This window comes from Piliocolobus tephrosceles, chromosome 10, assembly GCF_002776525.5.
Source record: "Piliocolobus tephrosceles isolate RC106 chromosome 10, ASM277652v3, whole genome shotgun sequence".
NCBI classification, from domain to species: Eukaryota; Metazoa; Chordata; class Mammalia; order Primates; family Cercopithecidae; genus Piliocolobus; species Piliocolobus tephrosceles.
In genome coordinates this window covers 78,035,018-78,049,518 of record NC_045443.1, presented here as the reverse complement: position 1 = coordinate 78,049,518, position 14,501 = coordinate 78,035,018, and the positions used below count along the sequence as shown (strand labels likewise).

General features: G+C 32.3%; 1 protein-coding gene across 1 annotated transcript in view; it reads right to left on the bottom strand.

Moving 5' to 3' along the window:
* The window catches only part of PTPRQ (protein tyrosine phosphatase receptor type Q), a 212,543-nt gene that overhangs the window by 19,511 nt on the left and 178,531 nt on the right, over positions 1-14,501 (bottom strand). Inside the window, exons 36-39 of the mRNA XM_031936254.1 lie at positions 8,614-8,640; positions 7,869-7,950; positions 4,699-4,789; positions 2,421-2,497 (exon numbers count right to left, since the gene is read on the bottom strand). Coding sequence (XP_031792114.1) covers positions 2,421-2,497; positions 4,699-4,789; positions 7,869-7,950; positions 8,614-8,640 — 277 coding nt within the window. The remainder of the gene's footprint in view (positions 1-2,420; positions 2,498-4,698; positions 4,790-7,868; positions 7,951-8,613; positions 8,641-14,501) is intronic.

The following is a 14,501-nucleotide window of genomic DNA, read 5'->3' as shown; positions in this document are numbered from 1 at the left end:
CCTAAAATCATAGTATTTTCACTTTTGGCCCTCTTGAAAACATTTCTAAACTCATTTGTACAGTTGGTGGCAGATTACGGTGCTGCAATATCACTTCTTCCTACCTCTTTCACAGTCTATCCTTCATCAAAATCTTCTAGCCTTTCCAAGTCCTAACTCTGGGAGCACCATTCTCGAGAATGGCCAAGGGCAGAGGAAAACACACATTGACATGTTAACCTAGTTATAAAGCCTGGGCTAAAGTGTCCCAGTCTTAACACACATCTCTCAGACCATACGCTGGTCCTCCTCTGTCTCTTCCCCAGACTTCAGTTTTTCCTGTTTCTATCTGAACACTAGTTATTTTGCTTTCTTTCCTGCCTCCCTCTGTAGTTCTCTTTCCTTTACCATAGCTTCCAAAGAAATTGAAACCGAGAACCCATTCACAGATGGCCTCTGTCTTTTGCTCCTGGGAAAAGTGTTCATGAACTTTCAACTGGAAGTGCTGTTGAACAAATTTTGGGAGTAGGGGGAAATTGAGATACCAGACATTCTTTCTGAGGTGAAACTGTGTGAATATGTAGGTGGAAAGTGAGGGCCACTACAGTATCATCGCTACATCTATTCCCATCTGTTCTTGGCATCCCAAACAAAGGAGATTTCTTTGAGTGCTACAGTACACTTCCAGCCCCAGTATGGAAATCTGCTTTTGTAAAGTGCCTTCCATATGAGCCTGCTTACCATGCAGCTCAGCAATGATTATGCAAATCATTACATTGGGTCATAGTGACTTTGTTGTAAGATTTATTATATTACAACATCACTTGATTACAGTAGAATATATATCTTCAGCCTTCCTAGTTTATTGCTAATACCACGTTATCATTTGCTCATAGCTGTATGTTGACAACCTATCATATTTAAAGAGGACACTGGGGATTTGCGAAAATTACTTTGCTTACATAATCTGTGTGGTTCAGCTACACCTACTAAAATTGTCTAGTTTCATTCTTAATTATATTTACATCCTGTACTGGCATCTCTTATGGAATATTAGGCAAGATGAGCTGTTGATTTGTATCTACTTGCTGGTGAATAAAAAATGATATAAATCAATAGGTCACTGATACAACCAGTTGTCCTTGTCCTGCTTGATGGCATTTGATTATTAGAGTAGTGATTACGTTTAAATATCTAAACACATATATGCATCGTTTTGTAAATCCAAGTAAAACTTTAACATGCTGTAGAGTTTAGATTACAATGGAAATTGTAAGCATAAGATTTCACCAAAATATTTATATTTTGAATTACATTTTTAAGGGAATCAATCATTAGATACATGAATAAAATGTTACCATAATAGTAAATTTATGCCATTCTTTAAATACAGATTTAAAGTTCTAGCATAAAAAATAGAATGAAATTTAAAGAATACCTTAGCTCCTCCAAACTTTCCTTCACTTCTCTGGTTAAAAAGTCTTAAAGTCTTAAATTCTCCCATTATTCACTCCTTTGACAATAGGACCCAATATATGATTGTAATTTTAGATTAATTATCAATCAATATCAGATTTAGTACTAATTCATTTTTTCCCTCCTTGACAAAGGCTTGGAGGGAATGGGACATAGCACAAGTATGTTTAATGTTGGAGAAAGGGTGGAACATCATGTAACAAGAGCCCTAATAGAGCTGAAGGAAATGGCGGGCATGGGTGAGAAGACCTATGGATAAGAAAAAGCCTATGGAGAGTGTGGGCAGCAGAGGAAATCTTCATGTATTTGTAGATTCACCATAATGAAGATAGTTAAGCTTGCTATGCATTAGAATTTAAGTCAGTGGGTAAGAATGTAAAGGGACATAACTTGGTTAAAAAAAAAACCCAACTACTGTAAAACAGAGTTGTTCAGAGATAGAATCATCTGCCTTAGAAAGAAGTGGATGAATCAATGCCAGGAGAGACTGATGGGAATTTTTTAGAGTTCCAAGGTGAATGGAACTTCAAATTAAGGGCACTTCCTTCTTTAAGATTCCATGAATGTGCAAACCAAGTGGCGGTCTTGAGTGCATATAAGGTTTCAATGTACCTATGATGGTGATGGCATTATCACTCACTTGAAGGACTGCAGATCTAGAAGGGAAGAGCTGCAGAACAGATTTTCATGTTATATAGACATAACTGTCCATTTAATAATTTTTAATTCACAGAGATTGGCAAACTTCATTGTGTATGGAGAATACATTAACAAAGCATATGAATTACTGGAAAGACCAGGGATGTGTAGCCTGAAGTTGAACATCTGCCATGTACTGGTGAAATAATTTTTGATAATTTAGTATCTCTATTAGGCATATCCATATCCCCATCTATTGGAAAGATAACACAATTTCAGTAATTATGTTTTATACAATTATAAAATACATAAAAATAGTAACTTACAGAAATATAGCTGGCATTAATATAATCCGAACCTGGAACACTAGCATCAGCTATCAGCTTTACTCTGTTGTTATTATCTAGAAGAAAATATAAGGAACAAATGCTAATTGGCTTTTTAAATTGTTACTACTTTTTTTTTAACTATAAAAGTAACACAAAGGAGTTCATAATATAACATTCCAATTTCACAGATGGCGGCAAATTTAAAAAAGTTATTTATTCTCTCACATTTCTACCACCCAGAGACAATGACTATTAATATGTCCTTGTATATATTTCCAGAATTTTCTATACATATTCTTTGTATTCTAATTTTCTTTAGCTATAAATGGATATACAATCTGTTCTGCAAATCATTTTTTAAATTGTGTCTTTCCATATCAGCATAAACAAAGATATGTAATACATTATTTTAAAAAGCTATACAGTATTTCACTGTTTGAATATAACGTAGTTATTTAACCTTTTATTATTATTTAAATGATCCACAATTATAAAATGCTGAATAGACATAATTGAAATTTTTGCATATATGTAGGAGTAAACTTGTAGAATATATTACCAGCAGTAAAATTTTTAGATTATATGTATGCATTCCAAATGTTTGAAAAACATTTCTAAATTGTTCTCTAACAATTCACACTCTGAACCAAAGTGTTTGAAAACTTCTGTTTCCTCTTACTTTAACTATCACAAGGTATTATTAAACATCTTATGTTCTTTTGACAAATACAAATTGATGTCTCATAATATTTATTTTGATTTCCTTAAATACAAGTGAAACTGAATTTCTTTGCTTATGTTTATTAACCATTTTAATGCCTTTTCTATTAACCGCCTTTCACATTTTCTCATTTTTATTTTTAAAAAGTATGCTAAAACAGAAGGCTACATAGAGCCTTTTGTCATATGAATTAAAATTTTCTTCTTAGTTTGTCACTTGTCCTTGACTTTGTCTATCCATTTTACCATACAAAAATTTATATTATTATGCAATCAAATTTCTTATTATTTTTCTCTATGACTTCAGGATTTTGTACCATTTGTCAAAGTTGTTTGTCATTACAAATTATTATTACTTTTACAAATGATAGTTTTTTCTGAAAATTTCATGGATTTTTCTCATTTTAAGTATTTCAATCTTTGACCCATTGGGACTTTTTTTTTTTTTTTTTTGGAATGAAGTATAGATATATCTTTTATTGTTTATCTGTTGTCGTTGGAACAGCAAATAGTATCAATTTTTTTAACATTTCATCTTTTCTCCCTAATTCGGAACACCACTTTGTTTTCTAGGTAGTTAGGTCTATTTCTAGACCATTCATTCTTTTCCATTAATTTATCTGCCTATTCTTTCTTTCAAATTTCTAATTACTACTTTTTAGAATATTTTAAGAGCTAGTAAAATTAGATATCCTGTACTCGTTACTTTTCTTCAAAGAAAAATGTCAGAAATTATTTTTCCTGAGAAAGTTTACCAACTTGATATTATAATTGAAACATCAGTAATAAGTTTAACTAAACATGGAAATGACATGAAATATCCACTGCTTAATTGTTTTGACGGGTTGTCTGTTTGTTTTCAAGGAGGCAAAATGGGTAAGCAGGATTGGGTCTGAATTCCAGATGATCTGCCTACCATACATATGGCCTTGGGTAAATTGCTTAGCTTCTCTGCTCCTCGGTTACCTCAGCTATAAGGTGTCATTATAACACAGATTTTGTATAATCCTCTTAAAGAAAATAACACCGTTTCTTTTCTTATTGATTGAAAAATGAACCTGTATTTACCATGGTGAAGCACAATTCGGCCTCATTTGTAAAACGAATTCATGTAAGTGCACATTTACTCTGATCTTCAATGAATATTTTACAATGCATTTTTTAACGTTCCATAGGAAAACACTGCTATGCTTGTAAGGGAAACTAATGCACAAAGCTAAGTGAGAATATTGCCTTTGCATTTGATGCTAGGTCTGTTGGAAGATGTTAAACAGGTTCATTACTTGGGTTAAATTACAAAGCTAAGAAACTATTAGGTCTACAGTTTCTTGCACCTGCCTAAGTGAACTTGTGTGAACAAACTGAAAACCATGTATACTAACTTTAGTTAAATATGAACAAAGCAAAAGAAATATAATTTGATAGTCACTGCCTATAAAATACATTATTATAATTCAATCAATATAAAATAAAATAAGGAAACAACAAAAAAAGTTAAGATGGTAGGCATTTAAAAATACTTCCTAGCTAAACCAAAACCAAAAAATGCACATACATGGTTTTATGTTTGGGAAGCGGTTTTTTGCTCTATTCCAAGGCAGATCAGCATCAGTTGAAGAAAGATCCTGAAGAAATTTTGGTAATTCCTGTAAAATAAAGTCATTGCAAAGTTTACATTTATCAGAAGTAAACAAGAAATTTCACTTATTAAAAGACAGTTATTTGTTCTAAACTTTTTTTAATTTGTAAATTAAAAGCACTTATCATAACTGTGGAAATGAGATCAAGTTAACAGTAATGAGTTTCCCTAGGCTTTCACCAAAAATATCCTGAATAAAGTTGCTCAGTTGGGCTATTGCTCTTTCTAAGATAATTTCTTTGCACTTTGGGAAGCCTTAAGATGTGGCAACCATGTTAGTGACCATTTTACATATGTTACTAATGGTTTCATCGGGTACACACTATTGTTTAATATTTTAATGTCTACTTAGTAGGAAGAGGGATTTCAATGATTTATTTTTTGTTTTTTCTCCTCAGGCAGTGTGATTTCATGCCTATTAATTGGTACAACATTGGTCAGTTTGAGAAGATGCCAGAGGTCAATTCCTGCTCTCAGTAAGCATTGTTAAATCAATAATGGAATGCAAAGGTGCGATTAAGAATTATCAGATGTAGATGAAGGGTCAAGAAGATCTATTATTGACATTTGATGAAAATTTATGATATTATTTACCTATCTTGCTCTTGGCAAAGCAAGCATCATTAAAAAGTCTGGTATAAGAAAATATGTTCATTATTTTGTTGAGCTGAAAATTTACGTGTATGAAATTTATAGTTTTCCATTTTAGAAATCTCAACTTACCAAATTCCATAAAAAGCACTAAACATATGTGTGTTAACAATTTTTCAACATCAATATAAATTATTTCTTTTATTAGATAAGTTTCCCTTTCTTATTTTTTCCCAAAATTAAAATCTGGACAATTGTTTACATACGGGTATGTATTAACGGACAGGAATAGTGTAAGATCTGAATTCTGATGTGTTGGCACCAAAGGCTTACAAAAACTTTTTAACCCAGTAAGGAGTCCTAGAACAGCTTCCTCGTGTCAAAGTTTTGGAAATACATAAAGAAGGGAGAAAAAAGGTGAGTTTAAATGGACTGAAAGAGCACTTATATTTATAATTATTTCACAGAAAAGTTTCCATTTCTAGATTTAAGCAGCTCTGGCTTTGGTAAGCAATGCTCAAACATCAGGTTGATGGTTTGGATGGTAATGTTACACTGGGCAGTCTTATCCTTACCAGGGTGCACAAGGCCACAATTCTCCCTATTTAGCTCTATCTCTTTTCAGTGGTACCCGAGATGAGTTAGACTGTTTTTGCATTCCTATCCTTTTCCTCTCTCTGGAACACCTTTTTTCCTTTACCTTCTCATTAGACTTCTGCTCATCCTAAAGTTCATCTTTAAAGTCACCTTTTTAATGAAATCTCTTCTGGTTGATATACAAACAGATTTGATCCTCAATCTTTATACATATCTCCATCATGATACAGTAAATTTGTAATTTTTACACATCTGCAGTTCTTACCATAACATGAGCTTCTTTATCGTAGAATTTATCATCATAATAGCTAATATTTGTGCCAGCTACTGTTCTTAGTATTGCTTTTATTCAATCATTTTATATTCATAATTTAATAAAGTAGATATTATCATTTTATAAATGAAGATATTGAGGCACAGAGAGTTTAAGAAATTTGCCCAAAGTCACTTAGCTGGTAAGTGCTGATTTAATATATATCAATGTGCCAAATACAATGCCTATCACATAGTAGGAACTTATAAATATTTAAGATGTCAGTGAATATATCCAGAGTTAAAAAGTTTATCAAATATATGCACAAAAATGTATTTATTAAAACACAATAATTTAATAATTTGCTTTAGAAATTCTTAACAAAGCATTAGACAAAACACAATGTTTAAAAAGTTCTTAAAACTATGGTCTTCAAAACAGTTAAACTAGAAACTTTCTCATATAATATATGTGAAAATGTTATTGCTAATAAAACTTTTTATCTACTTGGTCATGCATAATGTAATTATATTCGCTCTTATTCTAGTGAAATTACACTTTTGCTCCTGAAAAATTGAGAATTCTTGCTGTCTAAAGGCTAGGAAGAATTTTATGGCACCATTGATTTTGTTAAGTCCAGACCAATATTTCTTAAGAAGCATAACCAAAAGGCTGCAGGAAATACCATTAATCTTTTCTCATTTTTGTTATTATTCCCTAAGAGACTGAAATATTATAATTCCGAATTATTTAATCCAATTGTTTTAGTCTTTGTTTCAGAAGTTCACACACTGGGAATTTCATGGAAAAAAATAAAATAGAAATAATGTTTTTGGTGACATTTAGAAATCTGTCTTTCTTAATAACAAAATAATCACCTAAGTTATAAAAGATGCTTATAAGTCTTAAAGTAGCTTGCAGATTTGATATCTACCTTATGTTTTTAAATAATTTCAGTTTTATAGATACACAAAATGTTAAAAACAATAAAACTATTCCCAACTTTTAAGTAGATTTAAAGTGACAAATTCTTAATTTTAAACATTTTCATTATATGATACAGCACTTATTCCATAGTAACTTTAAAAAGATCCCTGTAAAACATGGACATTGTTTATATGGTTTTTAAAAATTTTTTAGGCAGTTCTAGAAATAATTTTCTTATAGTTTCTGGAAGCATCAAGTTCTGGTCTCACATTCATCTATATCACTAATGTAATCCAAGTAGGTAAATGTAAAATGAAATAATTTAGTGTCTAAATGTAAAATAATTACTTAAATATAAAACTACATGTATAGTATGACCTAAACCTTGAACACACACACAAAACCTAATGAATGTATCAATCTATATTTGCATCTACATCTGGATGAAAGAGCAGAGAAGAGACAAGGTCATGCTGCCAATACAGGGGAGGTCTGAAGAAGAGCACCTTTTCCTGACACAGTAGGTGAATAATTCTGATCAGGTTGCACCAGAGGCTGCCCAGTGTAACATTACTATCAAAACAATCAGCCTGGTAATTGGGTATTGATTATCAAGGCCAGAGTCCTTCATGGCCTTGCATGCTTAAAATGGACATGAAATGTGACACATGAAACGACTGGAGGTCTTGCAATGTTGTGACAACTGCTAGTAACATACCGAAAATTCTTCTTGAAACTTTAGGTTGTTGTTTGTGCAAAGCTCTTCAACATGTTGCAGGAAGGATTTCTTGCTTATTGGCCTCCAAGTAAAGAAGGGTATAGAATAGGGTCATGTTAGATTATATTTGTTCACGTTAGCATTGGCACTGGCTTCACTGTTAACAAGTTAAAGAACAATGGACATCCCCAAAACCACAAACAACACAGCTTTTTAAAGTCACTCTGTTATATTTATAAAATTAACTTTCCCTCTTTAAGCTCACTTTCTTTGTATTCATGGTACAAAATTCCTTCAATTTCTTAGTGACACTCAATAAAGGATTTAGCATTTTAATGAAGAACATTTTTCAAGTAAATGTAAGAGCATAAAGTTATCATTGAATCCTAAAGCACATAATACCTCTTTGTCAGACAGAAAACATTTTATACATTACAAGGTTTTAGAAGATATAAAATATTGCAGTGACCTCATTCTCATAATGACATGGTTTTCAAACCCCAAGGAGTTTAAATATCCCCGTATTACTTCCCAAGCTAAAATACAGACATGCAGGCTTCACCCCAGAGAGAGAGAAAGCATTTCTCCAGTTACCATGCAATTAGTCATGCTTTTATGATTTATATCCAGCTTGGAGGTTTTTCCAACAAACACACAAAAAGTGAATCACACAGTAAGGCTCTACTGAGTCAGTGCATCTAACTTTGATATTCAAAAAGAAGAAAAAAATATTTAACAAACTTACTTGATGGATTTTCTATAACTAAGTAACCTGCAATAGAGATTGTGTTAAATGCATTGTGAGTCAGAGTGGACAGCTAATTCTGAAAGAAGTGTAGATTAAAGTCAGAAAATTATAATAAATCAATAATATAAAATGCGCTATGCCTTTAACTAATATGTGATCACTATTTTAAATTTTATTTCTTTTTTGAAATTATATCATTTGGACTCAAACATATCAAATAATTTACCTTCTTTCTCGAGCTAAAAAGTTGTTATTGTTATTATGTCATTATAAATGCCTGAAAATGTTAGGCATTTAGGATACTACATTAAAAATAGATCATTTTTTAAAACATTGCATGGTATTTAGTGGTCTAAAAGAGTTAATGTGAATTTTAAAAATATTTCCTTTACATATAGAAAGCGCTGAACCAGACAGAATGAATCCATAAAACATGACATCACATTGGCTAAGTATTGTTTCATGAGTGAGTTTGGATAAATACACAGCAACTACAAATTATAACTATTTCCATTATTTTAGACCTATCTTTTGTGACAGGTTCATTGGCCAAATTATTTAAACTCTGTAAAAAGAGAAATAATTTCAATGGCTAAGTAGGCTATACACACACAAACTTAGAGAGGGGTGTATCATTAATAACACTTATGTCATGCACAACAAATTAGCACTGCAAAAAACACAAAAGGCACTAAATATAATGAAATGAACTAAGGAACATATGAATGTTTCAAAGTTTTAAATTTAGAATAATATTGGGGATTTTACTATATTCTTTAATTGAAAAATATTTGTAAGAAGGTATGTTTTTTGAAGTAAAGGATGAATAAAAGAAAAAAATTGGTTTGAAAAACATAGCATCATAAATATGAAAACGGTCAAAAAGAAGTGTGTTCAATGAAGAAAACATGAGTAAAAAGGAAGTATATTTCCTTACAATACAGGAATTGTTGAAAAATATGGGGGTGTTGGAGCAGGTATTACAAAGTGGAATGTTAGAATTATCAGTTAATGATGGGTGCCCCCAAGCAGAAAGAGATATTGTATCTTCCAGCTTCTCAGAGTAAACATAAAGTTGTAGACAATTCCATCACCAAACAGGGCATCTAAGTGACAGAGTAGCAGTAACTAAGCAGAGTCTTGGTGGATAAGCTTAAGAGTGCCCCACAATACACCGGAGTGATTTAAAGAAAGCAAGAAAGAATTCCTGACTCTACATGGCTATGGAGCTGGCTGAAAGGGCTATGAGAAGAAAGGGCAAATGAGAAGAATCTTTGATTTGGGGAAGGGAAAGTGGAATGTCTGAATATTGGAGGCCCTGGAAATGTCTCTGACACAGTAACAGATGCAGTGGGGACTGAAGCAACAATTAATCTTTGTTGAAAATAATTACCCCTCAGCAAAGACCAGCAAGAAAGAAAGATAAACTACAGGCTACATCCACACATACTACCTAGCTTCCTTAAGATAACTTGTCCAATGCTTCTATGCTACCTTGTTCTTCAGAAATAGGAAAGAATAGAGGTTTGTGTTGGGCAAATTCTGATCAACTGAACTTAAGATATATATGACTGAGATGCTTAGATTACCAAGATCTATTTCCCTGCTACCACATGGACATAGAAACTCTTGAGCTTTGTGGAGATAACTTTCACAATAACAGCAAATATTATTCCATTGTGATTGGTAAAATTTAAGCACACTATATCTGATTTAGTGACAGGCTAGTGGTCCACCTGTATGAGGATAGTGAGACTGCCATCCTATCGCAGAGAGATTCCTTTTTCCTAGAGGATTATTTGAGCTGGTACCGCAAAAGTATTTTTACTGGGATAACTGGATTTAAAGTAGATGTTAGTTTCTGAGAAAACATCAATAAACCATTTGAAGAATTGGTATACATTTGCGAAATCCCTAAGAGACATTAAATGTGAATAATCACATTAAAGAACAAGTGAGCAAGAAATAGCTAAAGCAAAATATTATTCATATTATTGCTCTTTCTTTAATCATGTCTATTCTTCATTTCAGAAGTTATGATTAATCGAATAAATATACATTTTTTGTTTTAAGTCCATGTCTTTTCAGTGAAAAACTCTACCAAAAGTTGCTGTTTCACTATTCTTAATTCATTTTGTATTTAAAATCTCCCCCTAAAGATTCTTTTTTTTTTCTTCAGAAATACATCATTGTAAATTTAGTAAGTGCTATGAAACTCAGATTTTTAAAAGTTTGTACAGATGCCATTGGTGCCTAACATCACCTAGGCACTCAACATTCCCATCCAAGGAGATAGTTTCCCACTACAAGGACCTGCCATTCTCCCCTGAGCGTTTCCTGCATACAGGCTAGAAGCATCGGAGAGTAAATGTCCCAAGAAACATCCATCAACCAATGACTAACCAGAGTTGGGGGATAAATACCCCAGCTCCCTCACCCTTCAAGGGGGATAATAATGATGTGCGTTTCATGATGTCCACCTAAAGGTATTTTAAACCATAATGGGCTATATTGGATTTGGGTGGATATTTGTGAATTCTTGCCTTTTATAAAATATGATGTCTTTATTGGTTTCAAATACCTGCTCGAACATTTACCAGTTATGTTATCATGTGCAATACTTAATTTTTCTGTGCCTCAGTTTCCTAGTTTGGGAAACATATGTAAATTAAGTTCATATATTTAAAGGTCTTTGGCTTTAGTAAGCAATACATAAGTACTGGTTACTATCATTAGTATGATAACTATTATTTCTAGTTTATTTTGTATATCTCATGCTGCTCCTATCCATGCTGCTGTATAATTGACACTGATATAAGGAAGGAATTTTTTCCATTATTTCCAAAAGAATATTCTCTTAATTGTACTCAAAGATGGATAGACTATATTGTGCTAAAATATAGTATAGCCATAATACAACATAGAAGATGATTTGTCCTTGGAAATTCTATTTTACAGGGAAATGAAATTATTTTCTTCTTAGCAAAACAGAGTAAGATCGATAGAGTAGTTAACATTTGAATCATGTATTAAAGAATAAGTAAAATTTCCGTTGTAGGAAGAATGCCTGGAATGGTATAAAATTGAGAGGGAGGGATACACAGAGAATATCTGGAGTGCAAAAAGGATGCATGAAGAGAAATCCAAGTCTGGATTTCTAGCTCTCAATTCAAGATCCCAAACAAATCTCTAATACAATGACCATAATAATTCAGTTTTCATGTAATCATGTAAAACATTTCTAACCATGCTTACATTTCTGACATTATTCCTTGTAACTCCTCTTCATGCATCCTTTTTGCACTCCAGATATTCTCTGTGTATCCCTCCCTCTCAATTTTATACCATTCCAGGCATTCTTCCTACAACGGAAATTTTACTTATTCTTTAATACATGATTCAAATGTTAACTACCCTATCGATCTTACTCTGTTTTGCTAAGAAGAAAATAATTTCATTTCCCTGTAAAATCGAATTTCCAAGGACAAATCATCTTCTTTGTTGTATTATGGCTATTTAAGTCCCTGAATTAAGGATACAAGCATTTGGGTTCATATATACTTCAGGGCTGGGGCAGGATTACAACTTGGCTTACTAGATGTCCCCCATAACATTATTCATAGTAAACATTAGATAAATCATATCAAATATAAATTTGTGGATGAATTCAGATTAAGATACACAGAAAGCAAAATATGAATATTCTGGTTTTATTGTGAGAGAATATCTGAATTGAATACATTTCCCACTAAATTATTAAGAAATTAAGAATTCTCAAGAGGTCCTAACTCAAAGTTTTAAATATGTATAATCAATAGATTTATCAACAAAAAGCATATGAGTCTAAGCAAAAGCCATATTAGATAACCTAACATTATAAATTAACAGGTGTATTTTGTTAGGAAGTTAGATAAATGAACAATAAAAATTGCTCTTGCCTACTCAAGTGATAAATAAATAGGCACACACTTTAAGAAAAAGAGAGATGGAATCTGTTTTGGCTTTTTTTTCTTTTGTATCATTCTTTTTTATCTAAATCCAATCACTTTTTAGAATCTGTTCTTTGCATTTATGTTTATGTAAGATAAGAAATAAAGTTTCTAGTAGTCCAGTTTTTATGTAATTTTCTAGTCTGTACTTATGTCACAATCATTTGTGAGTTGAAATCTTCAAATACCTATCAGGAATGCTCAAATTGAGAAGACACTTTGAGATCAATTACCTGACTATTTTAAATAAAAGTTAGATATTTCCTTCCTCATTGTTGTCTATAGTATACTTATCATTGCTTTGGTTCCTAGCCTCATGTTGTACAGGTGTATTTATCGCTCAGGTATTGGCTACATTCTAAATTGTATTTTTCTTTGAGGTTTTAAACTTTAATGTTTATATAAAAATATTAACTTGAATAATTTATAGAGAGAATTAGAAAAGAAAATGGGACATACTATAAGGAAAATGCACTAACTTATCACTGAGGAGGGATAACTAAATTCCTAATAGGTAAAACTGTTTGCTTAAATAAGCACCAAAAACTCACAGAAATTGATGGGCATGAAAATCAACAATGCTATTTCAGGAGTGCTGATTTCGAATGAAGTGATCCAAGGAGATACTCAAACATACTCAAATAGAAAACTTTATATTAACATTTTAAAAACTTAAAAAAACTGTTAAATGGAAAGTATTTTTAGACTGGTAGGATATTCTCATTCACTTATGATAGTGAGTTTGCCGTCAGACTATATTCAGTTCATTACTGGATAAATCAATTTGGGAACAGTCCAGATTTCAATAAGATAACTGACTAATTTCCAATAGAAAGGGCTAAACACTTTTTATTACATGAATCTTAACTGTCTTAAATTCTATATCTTTTGGTTGAAAAGGGTCTTATTTCACGTCTGGACTCATTTCTTTAAAGCCTATCAAAAACTTAAATTCCACTCAGATTACTCTTGATGGATCTAGAAGGGAAGCATTTATTTATGTTGGCAGTGGTGATTGAAGACCATATTGTCACAGAGACTCAGCTTTCCCTCAAGGTAAATTAGTTGAAATCTATAGGGAATTAAAATATAGTCCTAATAGCCACAGATGATAGCCTATAGTTGAGCAGCTTCAACCAGCATTATCAGTGGTATGGGACAAAGTGAGGAACTTTTTTTCTACTTAACCAGTGATGTTAAGTTAAAAATAAAAGAATCTCAAATTTGTCAATTGATGTAAAAATATGTATTTGTATCCCATAGCATATACTTGCTACTTAGATTAAATTTGTGAAGAATCTATTTCTCCAGTAAAATATTAATATTTCCAAGTTTTGTATGATACTGAGTGTGAGTTTTCAGTTTGTATATTTCATCAAGTCATTAGTAACACATAAATTACATCTACTTCTACAGTATTCTATTGCTTATCCAAAACATCTACTCTAATGCTTTTAGAGGTCCCTCAATTTTTGTTATTTCCTATTATTTTTCTTCATTCTGGGTTTGAAAATAATGTTCTCTCACATCCTTCTTCATTCTTTTGCCAAATCATTGATGTTTCTGTAGTGCTCAATATAAACTTAAGGCCAGGCGCGGTGGCTCAAGCCTGTAATCCCAGCACTTTGGGAGGCCGAGATGGGCGGATCACGAGGTCAGGAGATTGAGACCATCCTGGCTAACACGTTGAAACCCCGTCTCTACTAAAAAAAAACACACAAAAAACTAGCCGGGCGACTTGGCAGGCGCCTGTAGTCCCAGCTACTCGGGAGGCTGAGAATGGCAAAAGCCCAGGAGGCGGAGCTTGCAGTGAGCTGAGATCTGGCCACTGCACTGCAGCCTGGGCTACAAAGTGAGATTCTGTCTCAAAAAAAAAAAAAAAAAAAAAAAAAAAAA